The 22,327-nt window shown below is 47.6% G+C and overlaps 1 protein-coding gene across 1 annotated transcript in view; it reads left to right on the top strand.

Moving 5' to 3' along the window:
• plce1 (phospholipase C, epsilon 1) overlaps positions 1-22,327 on the top strand; it is a 276,550-nt gene that overhangs the window by 213,977 nt on the left and 40,246 nt on the right. Inside the window, exons 20-23 of the mRNA XM_070876961.1 lie at positions 11,588-11,736; positions 13,277-13,394; positions 15,964-16,077; positions 18,321-18,617. Of these exons, the coding sequence (XP_070733062.1) occupies positions 11,588-11,736; positions 13,277-13,394; positions 15,964-16,077; positions 18,321-18,617 (678 nt within the window). The remainder of the gene's footprint in view (positions 1-11,587; positions 11,737-13,276; positions 13,395-15,963; positions 16,078-18,320; positions 18,618-22,327) is intronic.

The raw sequence follows: 22,327 nt of genomic DNA, 5'->3' as shown, positions 1-22,327 counted from the left end.
TACACAACCCGCTTTCCCACTAATCTTTGTGTCATCTGCAAATTTTGTTACACTACACTCTGTCCCCTCTTCCAGGTCATCTATGTATATTGTAAACTGTTGTGGTCCCAGCACCGATCCCTGTGGCACACCACTAACCACCGATTTCCAACCCGAAAAGGACCCATTTATCCCGACGCTCTGCTTTCTGTTAGCCAGCCAATTCTCTATCCATGCTAATACATTTCCTCTGACCCCACGTACCTTTATCTTCTGCAGTAACCTTTTGTGTGGCACCTTATTGAATGCCTTTTGGAAATCTAAATACACCACATCCATCGGTACATCTCTATCCACCATGCTCATTATATATTAATGCAATGGGGTTGAGTCCTGAACAGTGTGACAGTCATGCAAGCAGCTTATTAATATCTTCCCTCCTATTATTACTGCCTTGGTTTGTTCTGTATTATATAAGTAAAAAGCCGACTGGCATTTGTCATTTTCTTCAACTTTTTCTGTGTCCAGCTCACTGTTTCCTGATTCTGTTTTTTCGCTTGACTAACGTCAGTGACAGATGTTCAGCTCTTCCTAGCTTACCACAGGTTGGGGCCAGAAGTGATACTAAGATGGATTTTACTGGCTAAGACATGGAATAATGTAGCCATTGTAGATAAATATTTTACTTGGTGCATTGTTGGCAGTATATTCACAACATTAATCATTCTGTCACCAACAGTGCCAGCGAAGGAACTTTTCCATTATAACGGTTTTCCAAATGCGTTTATCTCCCCAATATGAATAGGTTACTCTGACCAGCAATATTTGCAAAAAATATATATCTATATTAAAAACAATGGATCGAGCACATCCAAACGTCACACTCCAGATGCCATGCTTTGGTTACAGATGTAGAATAATCTTAAACTGAACTGGGAGCCCCTGCTCAGCTGCTGGGCACTGAACGAGCATTGCGATGTGAGCACGTCCTGATCAAGCAACAATTAAACTCTGACTGACCTCCGCCTGTGTTTACTTACCAACAATTAGATTGTGCTTGCTTAAAGGGATGCAGCTCCACCTCGGTAAAATGTGCCCTGGGTGGTATAACATTCCTGTCCTTGTAAACTGTCTAACTTGCCCTGAGTGATCTCGGTGTACACTTTGCCCTTCACGCTTCAGGCATCACATCCTATACACATGCAGGTGCCAAGTTTGATGTACAAAGCATGTTGTTATGTATACAAACCTCACCAATGTGTAAGACTTGCCACTAGGGAGCACACCTGTGGGAGACCTAAGGGTCACCTGCGCACCCTGGGCAAGCAGGTATAAAAGGCAATCCATCATGCTGCTTCCTCACTCTGGAGTTACATTAAAGAGACCAAGGTCACAATGGTTTGAGCTTACAACACAGTCTTGTGGAGTTATTCTGAACATAATAATTGGCGACGAGTTACAGATCACTAACTTTCACGTGGTAATGGCTGCCGTTGGTATTATTGAGAGATTTGTTGTGGGTGATGAATGGGAAGCCTTCGTTGAGCGTCTCAACCAGTACTTCGTGGCCAACGAGCTGGACACGGTTGAGACAGTGGTCAAGCGCAGGGCGATTCTCCTCACTGTATATGTAGATCTTCGATATATGGCCTCGACAAAAATCTGCTGGCACCGGTCAAACCAACGGACAAGACTTTCACAGAGCTGTGCACGCTGGTTCGGGAACACCTCAAGCCGAAGGAGAGCGATCCTAATGGACAGGTATCGCTTTTATACGCACCATCGCTCCGAGAGCCAGAACGTGGCGAGCTATGTCGCCGACCTAAGACGCCTTGCGGGACACTGCGAATTTGCCGGGTCTTTGGGGGGAAATGTTGTGGGACTTTTTCATGCTTGGAATTGGCCACGAGGTCATTCTTCGCAAACTGCCGAATCCCTAGATCTGAGCAAGGCTGTCAAGATAGCCCAGGCCTTCGTATCCACGAGTGACAACACGAATCAGATATCTTCACAGCATCGAAGCTCACCGGCAAATATTGTGCATAAAATAATGCCTTCAGCAGGCAGAATGGTACATGGCAGGGCATCCATGGTGCAGAGGCCAGGCCGAGGGTGACTCAGAGGCCGCTGTGGGGTGTGAATGCGTATCTATTAACACCATGCTGACGCTGCGGGGGCAGTCACAGAGCCCATCAATATTGATTCAAGCACTATGTGTGCAAGGGCTGTGGAACAATGGGGCACCTCCAGCGACTGTGCAAACGACCTCTGACTCACCACGTGGCAGAGTCGGCAGAGGACGACCGATCCAGCGCGGATCACACTGAACGAGCAGGAGAGGCAACTCAACCGGAGGATGAAGAAGTGGTGTATGGGGTACACACCTTCACTACCAAAAGCCCTCCGATAATGTTAAAAGTTAAACTTAACGGCATTCCAGTCTCCATGGAATTGGACACGGGGGCGAGTCACTCAATCATGAGCCAGAAGGCTTTTGAGAAACTGTGGGGCAACAAGGCACAGAGGCCAAAACTGAGCCCGATTCACACAACGCTGCGCACTTACACCAAAGAACTCGTACCTGTTATCGGCGGTGCAGCAGTGAAAGTATCGTACGACGGAATGGTGCATGATTTACCTCTATGGATTGTACCAGGCGATGGCCCAACGCGGCTCGGCAAAAGCTGGCTAGGACAGATCCGATGGAACTGGGACGACATCAAAGCACTGTCTTCGGTGGGTGACGCCTCGTGTGCCCAGGTGTTAAACAAATTCCCGGCGTTATTTGAGCCAGGCATCGGCAACTTCACAGCTGCCAAGGTGCAGATCCATCTTGTTCCTGGGGCACGGCCCGTTCATCACAAGGCCCGAGCAATCCCATATATGATGTGCGAGAAAGTCGAGATCGAGCTGTACAGCCTTCAACGAGAGGGAATCATATTGCCAATCGAGTTCAACGAGTGGGCCAGTCCAAGCGTGCCGGTGCTAAAAGAGCGATGGGACGGTTAGAATCTGCGGGGACTACAAGGTAACGATCAACCGAGTCTCGTTACAGGATCAGTACCCACTACCTAAAGCGGAGGACCTATTCGCAATGCCAGCAGGGGGAAAGTCGTTCACCAAGCTACATCTAACCTCTGCTTACATGACACAGGAGCTGGCTGAACCGTCAAAGAAAATTGACGTGCATCAACACGCCAAACTCACCAAACAGGAAATTCTAAAAACGCAGGAGCCTAAATTCAACATCGTTTCACAGGCGTAGTGCAGGCGTAGCGCTGTCGAATTTGGTAGAGAGATGGCCCGTGCCTGATTTGCTCGTGTGTACGGGCCGCTGCTGAATCCGTCGGTACTTTTTTTAGGCAGCTTTGGCACCCGCCTGAAATGAGCGCAGCACTCCATTTCAATGTTGATACGAGGGTCCTGCGACCATTTTCAGGAAACTCATTGAGACTAGTCCGAGCTTGCGCTGAACAAACTCCCAACTAGTTTTTCAGGCTCGGCAGCGGCCTAGCCAGCAGTCCTTGGAGGGAATGCTGAAGGCCGCGGAAGAAACCGGCAGGTAAGTTTTTTTAAAGTTGCGCTAATGTGGAGCTGAGAGGAGCAGCAATGCTCCACCTGCCTCCACATTAAAACTGTGGGCCTCTGCCAGCCCGTGCTCACCCTCCCCTTCACCCCTCATCCCCGACTTATTGCCTTTGAAGGGCCCTGATTGGTGCCGACAATGCACTGACTTCATCCAATTTATGACCCTTCTCAGGCCCCTCTCTTCTGGCGTGTGAGCTCGTGTGATCATTTTCCTCCTGTTATTGGGCGTTATTAAATTTTGGTCCCTAAGCACAACTGCTACCAATACCAAAGACGGCCAACCACTCAAATTGTTCCATATGTTTTTTGAAAGTCCTTTTAGCTGCTATCTTACTTTCTCCAACAAGCTGAGCACTCACTACAGGAAGAGATAAAAAATGACCACATTCACAATAAATTGATTCAAGCTTTCAATTATTTTTCTCTGTTTAAAACACAGTGTAATTGTGTTTTCCATTAGAGGCCTGTGCCTATGTGAGAAGCCTGAGCCTTGAGTTCATGCAGGTCCTCATATTCAGCACTGTTAATATGGGAAGATTCATATTTGCAACCTACTGCTCTCAGCATACATCTGTGCAAAGAACGTCTCACATTTTTTTTATGACTGACAATAAGCCTGGCCATTGACAGAGTGCACCAAGATTTCTGTTAGGCCCACTCCTCCAATGGAAAACTATTTGTCGGAAAGTAACCAGAATTCTATTTTGTGTGTAGAATATTAAAGAAAGGGACAGCATAAAATCTTGCAACTTTTCTGAGGTAATTTTCCAGAGGGGGATAAAAAGCGTTTTGTGTTACCATATACAAGATCTGTTTACATCACATTCCATATGTGACATTTAATTTTGTATAATGCCACATACCAAAGGGAGGGGGTCGTCAGGCTTGTAATGTATTCCAAATGGTTATAGAAGCGGCCTTTCTTGTATTGGATTATACTGAGAACTTGTAAACAACAATTATTCATAGAAACAGTTTGAACTGTAGTATTATGCAAATTTGGAGGGAAGTTCTGAATGAGTGTTCTGAATTTAAAATGTTTTAGCAAAAATGTTTGCTCGTCCTGTTGCTGAGATATTTAGTAAAGAAGGAAGCGTACAGATACAAAGTGAAACCAAAGTTGTACACATTATTTTACTCTTTGCTATAAAGAGCCATATCCTGAACAGATGGACAACAAAGAGTTGGACCCCATAGGACCCGAAATTGGTGGCCTTACCGCCTACTGCCGCTGGCTGCAGCCGAGTGTTTTCGGCGGACTCCCCTCGGTGACGGATTCCTCCAGGCCTGCAGCCGGCGGTAGGGGAGTACGGCCGGGAACCACCCACTGACAGCCAAGTCGCGTAAGTGTCCTCCTGCCCGCCGAGCTGGTTCCTCCGGGCGGGAGTCGGTGGCAGCAGGGGGAAGGAACGCTGCCCGATGGCAAGTAAGATTTTTATTTTTAGGTCTTCCCCCTTCCCCCTCCCCCCCGCCCCCCATTTCTGGGCCCGACTCAATCCTCAGTGGCACTTTGGCGAGGATCGCATTTGCCGCCGATACTGGGAGCTCCTGCACAGCCGCCGCCTATATTGACGGCGTAAGCCGTTATTTTGCCGTCGGGCAGTACTGCCATCTCTTTTCGAGGAATCTTCCTGGCAAAGTACCACCCGGTCTCTCGGCAGCCATCGGCGGCACTTGGGCGGGTCTTGGCTTTGACCAATTTCGGGCCCATAGAGATTTGTTTCAGGAACTGTGGTATTGTTTACCTACTTGCTGTGGATAAGCGAAACATTAATGTATGAGGCCTCCCACCTTCAATCCTCCATAAACTTCAGCTCATCCAAAACTCTGCTGGCCATATCCTGACTTGCACCAAGTCCCGTTCATCCATCCCCCTGTGCTCGCTGATCTACATTGTCTCCCAGTCCAGAAAGGCTTGGAATTTAAAAATCTCATACTTATGTTTAAATCCTTCCATGGCCTCGCCGCTCCCTGTCTCTGTCGCCTTCTCCAGCCCTACAATCCTCCAAGAACTCTGCGTTCCTTCAATTCTGGCCTCTTGAGCATCCCTGATTTTTTTTCACCCCTCCGTTGGCGGCCATGCCTACAGCTGTCTAGTCCCTAATCTCTGGAATTCCCTCTCTAAACCTCGTCACCTCTCTACCTCTCCTCCTTTAAGTCGTTCCTTAAAACCTATCTCTCTGAGCAAGCTTTTGGTCACCATATCTCCTTTTGTGGCTCGGTATCAAATTTAGTCTGATAATCGCTCCTCTGAAACGCCTTGGGATATTTTACAATATTAAGGTTGGTAGAGAACCATGAAAACACTGGAAAAATGGCAGAAGCGATGTGTTTTCCTGGGTTGGCAGCTCTTCTACTAAAGGTACAGCCTGCGAACGGGACTTTACCCGCTTACTGTGCCGATACTACATTCATCGTACTATGCTCGCCCCCATGTTAGCTGATATTAACAGTTCCCCTCCCCATCAAATCTGCCGCCATCACCCCCTCCTCAAAAAGACACCCTTCTCACCTCTGTCCTTGCAAACTACTGCCCCATCTTCAACCTCTTTTTCCTTTTCAAAGGCTTTGAATGTGTTGTCACCTCCTAAATCCGAGCCCATCTTTCCCACAACTTGCTCCAATCAAATTTCTGCCCCTGCCACAGCACTGAAACAGCCCTTATCAAAGTAACAAATGATCTCCTCCATGAATGTGACCATAGTAAACTATCCATCTCGTCCTACCTACAGCCTTTGACACAGTTGACCACACCATCTGTCTCCAACGCCTCTCCACCGTCGTCCAACTGACCAGAGAATTGCCTGCAAAGGCTTTTCTCCCCCACACCTGCATGGTAACCCTGGTATCCCCCAAGGATTTATCTTTGCCCCCTCTGTTTCTCATCTACATGCTGCCCCTTAGCGACGTCATCCAAAAACACAAGGCCACATGTACGCTGTTGCTACCCAGCTCTACCTCACCACCACCTCACAACCACCTCTGTTGACCCCTCCACTGTGTTTCATTTGTCACACCGCTTGTCCGACATCCAGTACTGGATGAATAGAAATTTCCTCCAGCTCAATATTGGGAATACCAAAGCCATTGTCTTCGGTCCCCACCAAAAACTCTTTCCTAACCACCGACTCTGGTTCTATATAAATGCAAGTTTCAATACGTTCATCTGTGTAACAGTTTTAGACTGACATTAACTAATTTACTTTAAGAATATAGTATGACCGTTAAGTGTTCGTATGTGAACTTTGCCATTGGAAACTATATTTCCCATTTATTTATTTTCCAGGAACCAATCAAAAGGAACACATACTTTATTGTCTCTGGGCAGATTGCTTACAAACTTCTTATTTCGCAATGGCATAACTCTGGCTTACTGTGAGCAAGACCAGGGGAGATCTGCGAGCAGTAGCGTAAAACTGCAAACAAAAATGATTCAATACTGTTCCATTCCCAACAATAATCGAGAATGTAACCTGATAGCAACAGGAAGAAAAGTAATTGTTTAACATTTCTGCTGTTACAAATTCAGCCATTCCATTTCCATTTGTCCCTTAAGTTGCATTTTGTTAGTGCCTTTTGGGTGATATCCAAACTCAGGCACTGCAATTTTTACTGATCCCAGTTTATAGCCGTGCTTTTCATTTTTTTTCTTATGCGCATGCGTGTCACCCATGCGCAATGAGTTGGTCATTTTTTTTGTTGAGCACATGCGCTGTGCATTTTAGGTGCACGCTCTAAGCACCGCCCCCCGAGATCAACTCGGGTAGCACCGGTGTGACAGGATGTTTGCCGGAAACTTGAGATTTTTTTTCCCAGCGCAGACAGTCCACAACGAAACGTGCGTACGGTGTATGACTTTATTTCTGTTTGGGCAAAATTGAGGCCATAGTGCTGAACAAAGGATTGATCCAGTGCAGTAAAGGAGATACGAGATGGTTGATAGTTACTGTCATGTATGTACTTTTGGGATCACTAGCCAGTAGATGGCGTCACTGTTGTAGGCCAGCCATTTTGTATATCAGTCACTTTGGGCCTTAATAAAGAAGAGCCAAGGTCATACCTTGGAGTTAAACAGTACTCAGTCTAACAGTTATTGCATACACAACAACTGGCGACGAGGCAACAAGAACCTTTGCGTGTAGAAATGAGCACAATTGAATTGTTGGTGCGATTTGTGGAAGGAGAAGATTGGGCTGACTTTGTGAGCCGTTTGAGCCAGTTCTTCGTGGCCAACAAAATGGAGGAGGTCGGCAACGCAGATCGGCGCCGGGTGGTGTTCCTCACGGTTTGCGGTTCTAAAATTTTATGGTCTGATAAAGAATCTACTACTGCCTGTGAGTCCAACAGAGAAGACGTATGAAGAATTGTGTACACTGGTACAGGACCACCTTAAGCCAGACGAAGGCATCATCATCTCGAGATACAGATTTTACACACACGTTCGTTCAGAGGCCAGAATGTGGCGGAATCTGTTGCCGACCTGAGACGACTAGTGGGACCATGTAAGTTCAGGGCTGTGTTGGCAGACATGCTGCGGGACTTCTTTGTAATCGGCATCAACCACGAGGTGATCCTGTGTAAACTACTGGCAGTGGAGACGTTGGACTTGAACAGGGCCATTACGATCACTCAGTCATGCATGACGACGGATCGAAGTCTAAAGCAGATATCAGTCGAAACTCGGCAAGTACTGTAAATATGATTGATTCGGCGTTCGGCAGAGCAGCACATGGCAGGGCCAACCCGACTGCGTACACGAAACATGTAGCTGCACAAAGTCCGCCAGCGGGAATGCATCCGATTTCTCCGTGTTGGCGTTGTGGGGGAAATGCCGATTTAAGCAATATAGTTGCAAAGGCTGACTGAAAGTGGGACATCTCCAGCGCAAGTGTCCGCAGATGAGCAAGCGTGCTGCGATACACCACGTGGCGGATGATGGTTAGACTAGCGCGGATCCGGATACGCAATCCGGGATACCAGCGGAGGAAGTGTATGGACTGTACCCGTTCCTAACTAAGAGCAAACTGATAATGATCAACATGAAATTTAATGGGGTGCCGGTATCGATGGAACGGGACACGGGGGCGAGTCAATCGATAATGAGCCAGAGGGCATTCGACAAGCTGTGGGATACTAAGGCTGTGAGGCCCAGGCTGAGTCCAGTCAATGCCAAGTTGCGCACGTACACCAAAGAACTCATAACGGTGATTGGCAGTGCCACAATTAAAGTGTCGTATGATGGTGCAGTTCACGAGTTACCACTATGGATTGTCCCAGGCAATGGCCCAACGCTTTTCAGCAGGAACTGGCTTGAAAAAACCAGATGCGACTGGAATGATATCAAGGCGTTGTCGTCGGAGGAAGGTACATGTGCGCAATTACTGAGCAAGTTCCCCTCGCTGTTCGAACCAGGCATCAGTAACTTCACGGGAACCAAGGTGCAGATCCATGTGGACTTGGATGCAAGACCCATCCATCATAAAGCTCGGACAGTTCCGTATATGATGAGGGAGAAGGTCGAAATCGAACTGGACAGACTCCAGCGTGAAGGGATCATATCACCGGTTGAATTTAATGAATGGGCCAGCCCCATTGTTCCTGTGCTGAAAAGTGATGGTACAGTCAGAATCTGTGGAGACTACAATCAACAGGGTTTCGAAACAGGATCAGTACCCGTTACCGAAGGCTGATGACTTGTTTGCAATGTGAGCCGGGGGGAAGTCGTTCACCAAACTGGACTTGACGTCGGCCTACATGACACAGGAGCTGGTCGAGACGGTGAAGAGACTTGCGTGCATTAACACGCATAGAGGACTGTTTATTTATCACAGGTGCCCTTTTGGAATTCGCTCGGCTGCAGCAATATTTCAGAGGAACATGGAGAGTCTACTGAAGTCCGTTCCCAGAACCGTCGTGTTCCAAGATGACATCCTGATCACAGGTCGTGACTCCGAGGAACATCTGAACAACCTGGAAGAGGTTCTACATCGTCTGGACAAAGTGGGACTCAGACTGAAACGCTCGAAGTGCGTCTTCATGGCACCAGAGGTCAAATTCCTGGGGAGGAAAATTGCTGCTGACGGCATCAGGCCCACGGACGCAAAAACCAAGGCCATCAAGAATGCACCCAAGCCGCAGAATGTGACGGAGCTGCATTCGTTCCTGGGTCTACACAACTACTTCGGTAACTTCCGACCTAAATTGAGCACCTTATTAGAACCACTGCACAAGCTGCTAAGAAAAGGCGACAACTGGGTGTGGTGTGCATCTCAAGACAGAGCTTTTGAGAAAGCCACTAATCTGCTTTGCTCTAACAAGCTGCTGGTACATTATGACCCATGTAAACGTTTAGTATTGGCCTGTGATGCTTTGTCATATGGAATTGGTTCCGTATTCCAACAAGCTAATGAGTCGGGTAAACTTCAACCAGTCGTGCATGCTTCAAAAAGATTGTCTAAAGCGGAAAGAACCTATAGCATGGTAGAGAAAGAAGCATTAGCATGTGTGTATGGGGTTAAAACGATGCATCAGTCCCTGTTTGGTCTTCAGTTTGAACTGGAGACAGATCACAAGCCGCTCATTTCACTGTTCTCTGAAAACAAAGGTATCAATACCAATGCTTCATCCTGCATCCAGAGGTGGGCGCTGACATTATCCGCTTATGATTATATCATTCGCCATAGACCTGGCACCGAGAATTGTGCCAGTGCTTTGAGCCGTCTGTGGTTGCCCACACCGGAGGTGGAAACGCCACAACCGGCAGATCTATTGTTGGTTGTGGATGCTTTTGAGAGTATGGGTATTAAGTGAGGCTTGGCTGTGATATCCCTGTAGTCAAATAACCTGTCATTACTCAAACAAAAGCAAAATACCACAGGTGCTGGAAATCTGAAATAAAAACAGAAAATGCTGGAAATACTCAGCAGGTCAGGCAGCATCCGTGGAGTGAGAAACAGAGTTAATGTTTCAGGTCAATGACCTTTCGTCAGGACTGGCAACACTCACTGTCTCGGCTTACACATGAAGAACGGTGACATAGGCCAGGCACTGGAGGGCTTCCGACACCCTAGTCTGGCTCAACATCTTGAGGTGAGGCAGAGGTGGTGTTGGTGGAAAAAAGCCTCTCTATGAAACCTTTGCAATTATTTGTTGTACAGGCATATGGAATCATTTGTTTTGAAACAGAAAAACAACTTTATTGCCATTATGTGGCAGGCATGATATAAACAAATGGGGTAATAAAGATAATATCGCCCAACAACTTGAAAGTTTAACACATTGAGATTACCAGTGAATAATGCAGGACATAAAGACAACTGGTGTGTCATATCGGTCTTACTTCCCCACCGCAGCTAAAGAGGAATCTTAAAATGGAGTTTGTCTGGGAATCACGTAATGGGTTGAACAAAACAGTTTTTTTAAAAATGAATGTTTTGTGTGCTTGTTTGAGCCAATCGCACCTTCTGCCAAAGCAGCTTGAATGACAGATGTAATATTACGCTTATCACTTCAGTCCATGTACCATGTGCTGCCTGGAAACAGGGCCAAATGCAGGGGGCTGGGATTGTATAGCTATAAGCTGCTCAGTAACGCCCCCCCGCCCCCGCCACACACACACACACACACACACACACACACACAAACCTCAGAAGCAAGATTGTTACTCCATTTGTTTTAAATTGAAATAGATATTTTTGCATATTCTACAGGGTAGAAGTTACAATATTAGTAAACCTAATAATGGCAATGAATGCAAAGTTACTCATTTAAATAATCTCATTTTCACAAAATTTATATTGCACCGTTTGTGTCAATGGACCTGCTCATCTGCTGAGCTGTTCATTTTAAGCTTTTGGAAACTTTTGATTGTTTCAAAGAGTAACTTCAAATTAGTTGGCGTATACTTGAAAATATTGTTGCATGTTTTATGATCGGGCGTAATCTGCCTTGGTTGCTACTTTGATAAGATTCTGTAAGTAAGGTGAAATTGTCCTGCAATAATCTGATCTTTCCTTTCTAGACAATATCCTCGATGACAGACCCGAAAACAAGCCATCGAGTGATAAATTCCACTTTGAGTACACAGAAGAAACTCCACGCAGAATTAAGAAAATATCGACTGACGCAATGTTACATAGCAAAGAAAAGACAAAGCAAAAAAGATTTATTGTGAGAAATGGCACACTTACTTTCCTACATTTAGAAATCATATTTAACCATGTTTTGTTCGCTCCTGTTGAGGAAAAAAGCTGCTCAATAATGTAATGAGAGTCCTGGGTAGCATTGTGCAGAAATTGCTTGGGCACTGGTAAGGTTCAACCGGACTTCAAGCAAATAAAATTAAGGGTAGAAATTATTGTTAGTGGACAGTGCTCAATGGCTTTGTGTGCTATTGCTCCAACTGCTTTAAAAAAAATTAAACCATTTGTTTAAAATTTGTAAATAGCAGAAGGAGGACGATCATATAAACGTGTCAAGAAATTGGCCTCCTTAGCTCCTCCTGTAATCGCCTCCAGAGTGCGATAACAGGGCACTAACGACTTACCGACCGGGCTCAGTGAGACGAACGACTCCCGCGAACTGCAGCGGGAGGTTTGAAGCGGCGGTAAGACTTTGCACGGGGATGGTGACATCATTGGCGTGTGCATCGCCCCCGGACCAGAATGTTGGTTCTGCCCCCTGCGGCATTGTCGGGCGACAACACCGACAGCCGCAGGAGGCTTTAATGGGGACGCCGAGGTCTTTGGGGACGAAGGTTAAATGGGAGGTAGCCAAGGCAAGTACGATATTTCAAAAATTGTGCGCTTCAATGATTTTCGTTCCTTTTCGGTTGCGATCGACCAGCCCGGCGCTCTGCTGCAGTGTCTGGGGCTGCTCGGGCCCGGATCACGGCTGCCATCGAGGACCAGCTCTCACTGGTCCCTCTGCAGTGATGGCCCTTCCCTTTAAAGGAGGGAAGGAAGCCTTGGTACACGGCAGTGCTGCACGGCCCATTGTGCAACGCTGCTCAACTACCGCCCTGCCTGTGTCCGGTAACGCTCCAGGAAGGAAGTGGCACACTGGATTTAACACTCCACTTCCTTCCTGGAGCGCAAACACCGACTTTCTTGAAAGCTGAAAAACATTAGCACCTGCCGCTAATTTTTTTTTCAACTCTCAGAATTTAGCGTCCCAAACGGCCGCTCCCGGATTTCTCCCCCTAAGTGTCAGCCGTGGCTCAGGGGGCAGCATGCTTGCCTCTGAGTCAGAAGGTTGTGGGTTCAAGTCCCACTACAGGGACTTGGGCACATAATGCAGACTGAATCTGCAGTGCAGTACTGAGGGAATGTCGGAAGTGGCGTCTTTTGGATGAAACATTAAACTAATGATCCGTCTCCCCTCCCAGGTGGTCTTAAAGAACCCATGGCACTATTCAAAGAAGAGCAGGGAGTTCTCCCCAGTGTACTAGCCAATATTTATCCCTCAACCAGCATCAATTTTTAAAAAAATTAATTATCTGGATATTGCTGTTTGTGGGAGCTTGCTGTGCACAAATTGACCATCACATTTCCTACATTACAACAGTGACTACACTTCAAAAGTAATTGATTGGCTGTAAACGTGGTGAATGCATGTTACTAAATATTCGAATGAGACACTGCTGCCCTGCTTGGGGTAGCAGTGATGAGCTGTGTATCATGCATTTATTTGTTGTTTGCTTAATTCTCAGGTTTATGACATGGAATTGGGTGAAGAGTTCTATCTGCCTCAAAACAAAAAGGAGAGCAGGCAGATTGCACCCGAACTCTCGGACCTGATCATCTACTGTCAGGCCATCAAGTTCACAGGTCAGTACATCTCTGAGCCACTCACTCAGAGGCTCCGTATAGGCAGCGAGTTACTCATTTCTGTCTATCCAGTCATCCTTTGTAAATGATGGTTTCACTCACTGGTATCATCCGAAATTGCCTGTCCACAGAATGAACAGGAGGCAAATATAGACGTGTGAGTCGCTTGAATTCTGTTAAGGAGAAAGGTCTACTGTATTGTACATGAATCAGCATGGGAAAGTAGGGTGGGAATGTGTGGGAGACTGAAGAGATGGATTCATCCTGAGCAGATCCACCAATTAGCCCAAAATGATTGCGAATATGATTATTTCTGAAAAATTTGATCGATTTACGTAATACTCTGCATGCAAAAGTTACATGTTAACAATAAATTAATTGCAATGTATCTAAAAAAAATAGTTCCTAAGCTCCCTGAGTTTACTGCATGAGACACAAGTGTATCCTGTGCTTTCAGTGAGCAGGAATCGAGCACATTCTGGGCTACCATTGCTAGTAAATCCTGAGCTCCCAGTACACCGGGTACAGGTACCAGCACATCCGGAGATCTCAGTACACACAATATTAGTGTATCCAGGACTGCTTGTGCACAGGGTAGATCATTCTGAGCTGCTGCTGCATGTGACCGATGCACATCTTGGGCTCTTAAGGGGTCATTTTGTGACGTGCTGCACCAGAGCGTCACTAGGTGTCTCAGGAATCCTGAAAGACTAAGGACAGGATTTTGCTTTAAACGGCAACCGAACAGCACGAGCCATTCATTACATTTACACTTGTCCGTGGACTTTTTATAGGCTTTGGAACGGAAAATTACTGTCAGCCGAACATCCAAACAGCACAGCGCCCTCTACAGGGCATCTGGGTCCTGTTTGAACAGGTCAAGCAACTGTGTATCTCCTCAACCAATCACATTGAAAAATCGTGAATGAGCCACGCAGACGTTGAACCAGGAAGTGTAAGTTAGGATAGTGAATTTAATATCAAATCAGGCACAAAACGAGAAATAAAGAGAGAGAAAGAAAGATTGGATTAAGAGAGAGAGATAAAAGAGACAAAGAAAACATTTTTTAAAATTATTTACATTTGGAAAAAAAACTCCAATAATTATTAAAAGCTGAAGGAATGAGACTTACCATGCCAATAAAGGGTTCTCAGGCTGGAATGAATAAGCCCTCACTTTTTCTATCAAGTTTAGTATGTATCTATGTGGTAAGTACAGGAATTGCACGATGTTCAATAAATATTAATGGTGAGTCAGATGGCAAGATGCCATTTTCAGGAACGCTTTGGAGGAGCAGGGCATCTCGGGCAGGAATTTTCCATGTTTAATTGCTGGAAGTTGCTGTCCAATTTGCACATAAATAACAGTGAACGCTGTTAGCCTCTCCGTTATTCTTACCGCAAAGTCCGCACCATTTCCTTACTGTGCACGGCATGATCGGGGAATAGATTAGTGAAGCCACATGGCGGTTACACTCTCACCAGTTGGTTAACAATATTACCGTTCGTACTCGCCTGAGGTCCATGTGAAAAAACCTTCAAACTGCCATAACCAATGCTTGTAGGTATGAGTGGGTGTTCATTTTCAGTAAAGCTACTCCCCTCGATAGTGGCACATCACTGGAAATCTGCCTCACTGTTTTGTTATTGAAATATGGTGCTGGGCTGGTGCATAATTGTACAGGGCCTTGGTGAGGCCACACCTGGAGTATTGTGTACAGTTTTGGTCTCCTAACTTGAGGAAGGACATTCTTGCTATTGAGGGAGTGCAGCGAAGATTCACCAGACTGATTCCCGGGAGGGTGGGACTGACCTATCAAGAAAGACTGGATCAACTGGGCTTGTATTCACTGGAGTTCAGAAGAATGAGAGGGGACCTCATAGAAACGTTTAAAATTCTGACGGGTTTAGACAGGTTAGATGCAGGAAGAATGTTCCCAATGTTGGGGAAGTCCAGAACCAGGGGACACAGTCTAAGGATAAGGGGTAAGCCATTTAGGACCGAGATGAGGAGAAACTTCTTCACCCAGAGAATTGTGAACCTGTGGAATTCTCTATCACAGAAAGTTGTTGAGGCCAATTCACTAAATATATTCAAAAGGGAGTTAGATGAAGTCCTTACTACTCGGGGGATCAAGGGGTATGGCGAGAAAGCAGGAAGGGGGTACTGAAGTTTCATGTTCAGCCATGAACTCATTGAATGCTGGTGCAGGCTAGAAGGGCTGAATGGCCTACTCCTGCACCTATTTTCTATGTTCTATGTTTCTATAATGTGAATCTTATCATTGTGGCAAAGCCAGTGAGCTTTGAAGATAGAGAAATAAAATGGAAGCCTGCGTGTACACGAGGACAAATGTTAATTGATTTGGCTACCTTCTGTCATTTTCCTGTGCCAGTCATTGATGTAACAACACAGTTACATTAAAAAAAAATTCAGAAAGAAGCAGCATTTTCACATCGGCTGCAAGGTCTGTGATGCAAGTAGCCTAAAATATAAACCAAAATAATTATCTTTTGGAAAAATGTGAACCGATGAGTGCTGACCCTTTTCTCTGTTTAATGGGAACAGGCCTTTCAACTTTAAACGCAACAGGATCAAGCAGAGGCAAAGTGAAGCCCAACAGGAAGTCGAACAGAATGAGCCCTGGGGAGTCAATCACATCAATTAAAGTTTCTGGAAGAGGTGAGTGGCACAGTGGTTCTGGTCACAAAATGATCTGATTTGATTTAAAATATATATAAAAAAACTATTATTGATGAATTGACATTCTTAAATCTGTTGCTATCATTTTAAGGCCCTGTTTCAGACAAGTAAAAAATTCCTGTTAAACTTTTAAGGGAATTGCTGCGAAATTGCAGCCAGTTTATTAACAAAAGAGGTGGTGGTTGACAAATAATATCTACTCGTAATAAGAATCGTCATTCTGAACCACTTTCTCAGTAAGTAATCTTCCAATCGCCAGGTTTATGAGCTTCAGTAATTGAGACGATCCAGCAGCAGCCATTCCTGTGTGATATTCTGTATTGCTGCACTGCTTACATCTGTGTAGTGCCTTTGTCACGTAGAAACGTGGGCCGCGCCTACAACGGAGCAGCCCCGACCTGGACGCCTGTTTTTCGCACCACAAAGTGCGCCTAAAAAATACTTACCAATTCTCCGGCTCCCTGCTGGTCCTCTGGAGCTGGGCGCGGCGCAGCACGAGCTGTGGGGGGTGGAGCTTAGGTCCCTGCGCTGAAAACAGTGCCAGGACCTCTGCACATGCGCACTACAGTGGGCACGCATGTGCAGCAGCTCCAGGTGCCCAAAACTGTGTGGGAGGGGCCCGAAGCACGCAGCCCCTAGCCCTGGCCCAATGGCCTCACTGGGACTGCGAGGACCAGGCTGCCTCCCACGCCCAGCTCCTGCTTCCTCCCAACCCGACCCGACTCCCCCACCCCCCCCCCCCCCGGACCTGACCCCCGCTCCCCCCGGATCCGACTTGACTCCCGACCCGACCCCCCCCCCCCCCGCCCCGAACCTCCCCCAACCCCCCTCCCCCTCCCCCTCCCCCGGACCCAACCCGACTCACGCTTCCCGCCCCCCCCGGACACCGGACTCGACCCTCCCCCCGCCCCCCCCCCCCCCCCCCGACCTAACTGTAAATCCGGTGCTGGGGGCGGGCAGACCCTCCCAGAAGTCTTGGGCCCGACCGGGCCCGGCCCGTTCAGCCTCCCTCTCCTTTCTCCCCTCCCTCCCTCCCTCCCTCCCTCCCTCCCTCCCTCCCCCTTCCCCTCTCCTCCTCCCCCTCCCCTTCCCCTCTCCTCCTCCCCCTCTCCTCTTCCCCCTCTGCCCCTCTTCCCTCCCCCCTTCCCCCCAGCCCCCTCCTCCCCCTCCCCTCGCTGTCAGAAACAAAAACAGAGACTGAGAGAGACACACACAGGCAGAGAGATAGAGATACTGAGAGAAGTCGGTAAGTAGAAAATGTTTTATTTGTTGATTTTTTTTAATAAAAAATTTATTTTTAATTTTTTTGATTGATTTATTGATGTATTTATCATTTATTATTTATTATTGATGATGGCTCTTTATTTGTAAAACTGAAGTGTTTAATGTTTGTAAACTTCCCTTTAAACCCCCCCCTCCCTCCCATTCCCCACGTCTGATTTGTAACCTACGCCTGATTTTCTAAGTGTAGGCAAGGTATTTCTGAGCGTACAAAAATCTACACTTACTCCATTCTAAGTTAGTTTGGAGTATGTTTTCACTGCCTAAACTTTCAAAATGGGTGTAAGTGCCCGGACACGCCCCCTTTTGAAAAAAAAAATCTGTTCCAAACTGAAACTGTTCTAACTGACTAGAATTGGAGCAAACTAAATGCCGAGAATTGCAATTTCTAAGATACTCCATTCTAAACCAGTTGCTCCAAAAAAACAGGAGCAACTCAGGCCGAAACTTGGCCCCGTGGTCTTAGGGGCTTTGCACGAGAGTCTGAAACAGACTGGAAGAGAGAAAATGTGAAATGTCCTTTTCACAGTAAATGAAAAGTGTTAAATAGTTTCCTTTTTATGGGGGGGTGGGGGGGGTGATATAACAGGTGTCCTGTCCATTGCCTATCTGAGCAAAAATCGTCGAAACAAATAGAAACTGAAAAACAATTTTGCAGATTGTCAGCAGATGTCCTCCGACTGGAGATGCTCCATTCCTTTCCAGATGGCTTTGGGTCTTTAAAGTTGGATTTCGGGAACGTGCTTAAAACAGGCATCTTGGTGTTTCGAGAAGTAACAGTACCGTAGGCACAGAATCAACTGGAATTGTGGCAGAGAAGCTTGTTTTTAAATCTCCGTTATTTTAAGATTTATCTATTGGGGAGTTTTGCTATTGGGTTTTAGAAAAGCCTGATTCCTGTGGCATCCTTGGGTAACCTAAAGATTTCTTTTTACACACAGCAACCTCTTTTGAAGGTGTAAGAAAGAACTGTGACGAGCCATCTTCTCCTCCGTTTAATCCAACCACCTCCCTCAGTGCTATCATCAGGACGCCCAAGTGTTATCACATCTCGTCAGTGAATGAGAACACGGCCAAGCGGCTGTGCAGACGGTATTCCCAGGAACTGATCCAGCACACAGTCTGCCAACTGCTCCGAACATATCCTGCTGCTACCCGGATAGACTCCTCCAACCCATCGCCTCTCATGTTCTGGCTCCACGGGATACAGTTGGTTGCTCTCAATTATCAGACAGATGGTGAGTGACTAGGTTTACGAGCCTCATTTTGCTTGGAAGTGTTCACTGGAGGTTCCATCAAGTATGTGTGCGAGAGTTAAGGTCAGACATAATTTGAGGGACTCAGAAAAAAGTTTGGTGTTTATCACTTTATTTACATCTCATTTTGAACACTGGAATCTGATTTCCAGATACCCTTCAATTTCAACTTCAGAACCATTAAACTCAGTTGAGAAAACCAAACAATGTTGTATGTGACATCCTGGTGCATTCAACCATAAGTATTGGGCAGGGAGGGGTTGGGAGAGTGTTTGTAACAAATTCAGGTCTGCCACAGTACAGGCTTGGGATCAATGTTGTCCTCGCTCCCTTGAGTGGGCTGGTTGCCTGCTTTGTTATGGGCTGTACACTCCCCTGTATCTGCTAGCACAGCAGTGGGACCTGGGAGTTTAATAATGAAACTCGCCTGTGATCTGGACTGGAGCACGTGAACTCATTTAATCCCTCCAAAGGCTGACTGAGTTAACACTGGGTGAGGCTTTGCTTTGTTTGGCAAGGCTTTATTTGGCTTGGTTTATGAACTGCTTTGTTCCACGGTGGGGAAAACATACACAGCTCGGAGTATGATGCTAGTCACTTGGTGCAATCTCTGTTCACGGACTGTTACAAAAAATATAAAATGCTTGTTCTGCTAGCCCACTGGGGAATCTTGCCCTAACATGTGTCTCTGCTACCTCTCCAAACGATGAGGGCACAGGTTGCTTCTCCCCTGCAGTTTTTCTGCTGCCTGGCCTGACCTGTCTGTGTTGATTCTTAAAAGGCTGCATATAGTGACCCCATTGTCCCGGCCAGAATGGAGATGATTGGGTAATTTCCCCATCAATCACGCTTGGAGACTGCACTGTTGGGATTGCTTTTACACACGTGCTTTGTAATGTGTAACTATCCTCTATTCACTGCTGGAGAAATTATCCTACTATACTCGGGATACTCTCTTTGCGGGAAGTGTTGGTCATGAGTTTCGAGACACTCTAGTCCCGCCCTGCCTCCAACTCATTGGCTGACATTGTGGTCCGAAAAAGCCTCTCTTCAAAGACTAGCAGATATGAAATAAATTTGCCAACAGTAAGTTTCTAGAGTGGCCAGAAAATGTCATGCATTGGATTGTTGTTTGGAGACTCCTCAAACCAATGGCACATCCCACAATTAATATTCCTTTCGGCAGCCACTGGATCGACAACTTGACCGTGGGACTGTCCGGGGCTGCTAATCACTTCAGGCAAAGGTCCTGTTCAAAAACACATTTTAAGACAGCTCGTGAATCTTGAGTCCTATTTGTGGGAGAAATGGGCACGGAATGCTGAACTGTGACGCTGCTCGTAAAAGATTAGACTGTCAAGGACATGTGGTTGTACACTGCAGTTAGGCAAACATGACTGAAAATTCAATACTCCTAGTCTCATCCTTCAGCCAAGCACCTATTCTCTAGAGTTAATCAACTATTCTCCCTTGAGACCATTAATGTTCCTTTAATGCAAATTGTAAAGTTTATTGCAGTTTTATAATCACTGGAAATATTTGCAATAAATATTACAATCCACTTGGAAGTAATTACCAGCTGACTGGCTCATTAAGTTTACAACAGATATATAATGTCAGCCCAACAGACAGAAACTCAGCATGTTAGGAACTGAAACATGAGGTGAAGGAGACAGCTTTAAGGGCCAGGTTTAATGGAGAGTTTTGTTGGAAGATCTCTGTCTCTGTGGATGAAAGCATTGGTGGTAGATAGCAACTATTTAAAAAATGTAAAATCTGATAAATAATGACACAAGTTCGATCATTAAATAATCATAGGCTGAATTTTATTAACCAGTGTGTCAGAGTTCCTCATAATGCCTCAGTAATCAGTTTTATAGCCGATTGTCATTAATATAAGTATTAATGAAGCCACTTGCCCCTGTTCTCAGTGATGAGCTCCATTTGATCATTGGAGATGAACTAATGATCTCCCTCAGCAAATCACCAAGTGCAGAAATGGAAGGAAGACAGGGATTTTTAAGCAGCGACAGCTTTAAAGTGATTTAAGCGGCAAGTGTGAGGGTCTGAGTGTGGCCCACGGGGACCCGATCGTGAGAGAGAGAGGCTTGGGGGGGGGAGAGAGAGAGAGATAGAGGCTGGGGGAGGGGGAGAGAGATAGAGGCTGGGGGAGGGGGAGAGAGATAGAGGCTGGGGGAGGGGGAGAGAGATAGAGGCTGGGGGAGGGGGAGAGAGATAGAGGCTGGGGGAGGGGGAGAGAGATAGAGGCTGGGGGAGGGGGAGAGAGATAGAGGCTGGGGGGGGGAGAGAGATAGAGGCTGGGGGGGGAGCGAGATAGAGGCTGGGGGGGGGAGAGAGAGATAGAGGCTGGGGGGGTGGGAGGGGGGAGAGAGATAGAGGCTGGGGGGGGAGAGAGAGAGAGAGAGAGGCTGGGGGGGTGGGAGGGGGGAGAGAGATAGAGGCTGGGGGGGAGAGAGAGAGAGAGGCTTGGGGGAGAGAGAGATAGAGGCTGGGAGGGGGGGAGAGATAGAGGCTGGAGGGGGGGAGAGAGAGAGAGATAGAGGCTGGGAGGGGGGAGAGATAGAGGCTGGGAGGGGGGGAGAGATAGAGGCTGGGGGGGGAGAGAGAGAGAGGCTGGGGGGGGGAAGAGAGAGAGAGTCTGGGGGGGGGAGAGAGAGATAGAGGCTGGGGGTGGGTGGAGAGAGAGATAGAGGCTGGGGGGGTGGAGAGAGAGATAGAGGCTGGGGGGGGTGGAGAGAGAGATAGAGGCTGGGGGGGGGGGGGAGAGAGAGAAAGAGGCTGGGGGGGGAGGGAGAGAGAGATAGAGGCTGGGGGGGGCAGAGAGAGATAGAGGCTGGGGGGGAGAGAGAGATAGAGGCTGGGGGGGGAGAGAGAGATAGAGGCTGGGAGCGGGGGAGAGATAGAGGCTGGAGGGGGAAGAGAGAGAGGCAGGCTGGTGGGGGCGGGTGGAGAGAGAGATAGAGGCTGGGGGAGGAGAGAGAGATAGAAGCTGGGGGGGAAGAGAGAGATAGAGGCTGGGGGGGAGAGAGAGATAGAGACTGGGGGGGAGAAAGAGATAGAGGCTTGGGGGGGGGGGGAGAGAGAGAGAGAGAGGCTGGGGGGGTGGAGAGAAAGATAGAGGTTGGGGGTGGGGGGGCGGGGGATGAGAGAGAGGCTGGGAGGTGGGTGGGTGGGGGAGAGAGAAAGAGAGAGACTGGGGGGGAGAGATAGAGGCTGGGAGGGGGGGAGAGATAGAGGCTGGGAGGGGGGGGAGAGATAGAGGCTGGGAGGGGGGGGAGAGATAGAGGCTGGGAAGTGGGGAGAGATAGAGGCTGGGAGGGGGGGAGAGATAGAGGCTGGGAGGTGGGGAGAGATAGAGGCTGGGGGGGGAGAGAGATAGACGCTGGGGGGGGGAGAGAGATAGAGGCTGCGGGGGGAGAGAGATAGAGGCTGGGGGGGAGAGAGATAGAGGCTGGGAGGTGGGGAGAGATAGAGGCTGGGGCGGGAGAGAGAGAGATAGAGGCTGGGAGGGGGGGAGGGAGAGACTGGGCGGGGTTGGGTGGGGTGGGGGAGAGAGACTGGAGGGGGGGTGGGGTGAGGGGGGAGAGAGAGAGAGACTGGGGAGGGAGGTGTGGGGGGGGAGAGAGAGAGACTGGGGAGGGAGAGAGAGAGAGAGACTGGGTGGGGGAAGA

The sequence above is a fragment of the Pristiophorus japonicus genome, chromosome 3 (genome assembly GCF_044704955.1).
Source record: "Pristiophorus japonicus isolate sPriJap1 chromosome 3, sPriJap1.hap1, whole genome shotgun sequence".
NCBI classification, from domain to species: Eukaryota; Metazoa; Chordata; class Chondrichthyes; family Pristiophoridae; genus Pristiophorus; species Pristiophorus japonicus.
Note: the sequence above shows the minus strand (reverse complement) of the source record. Positions and strands in the feature narration are given on the sequence as shown.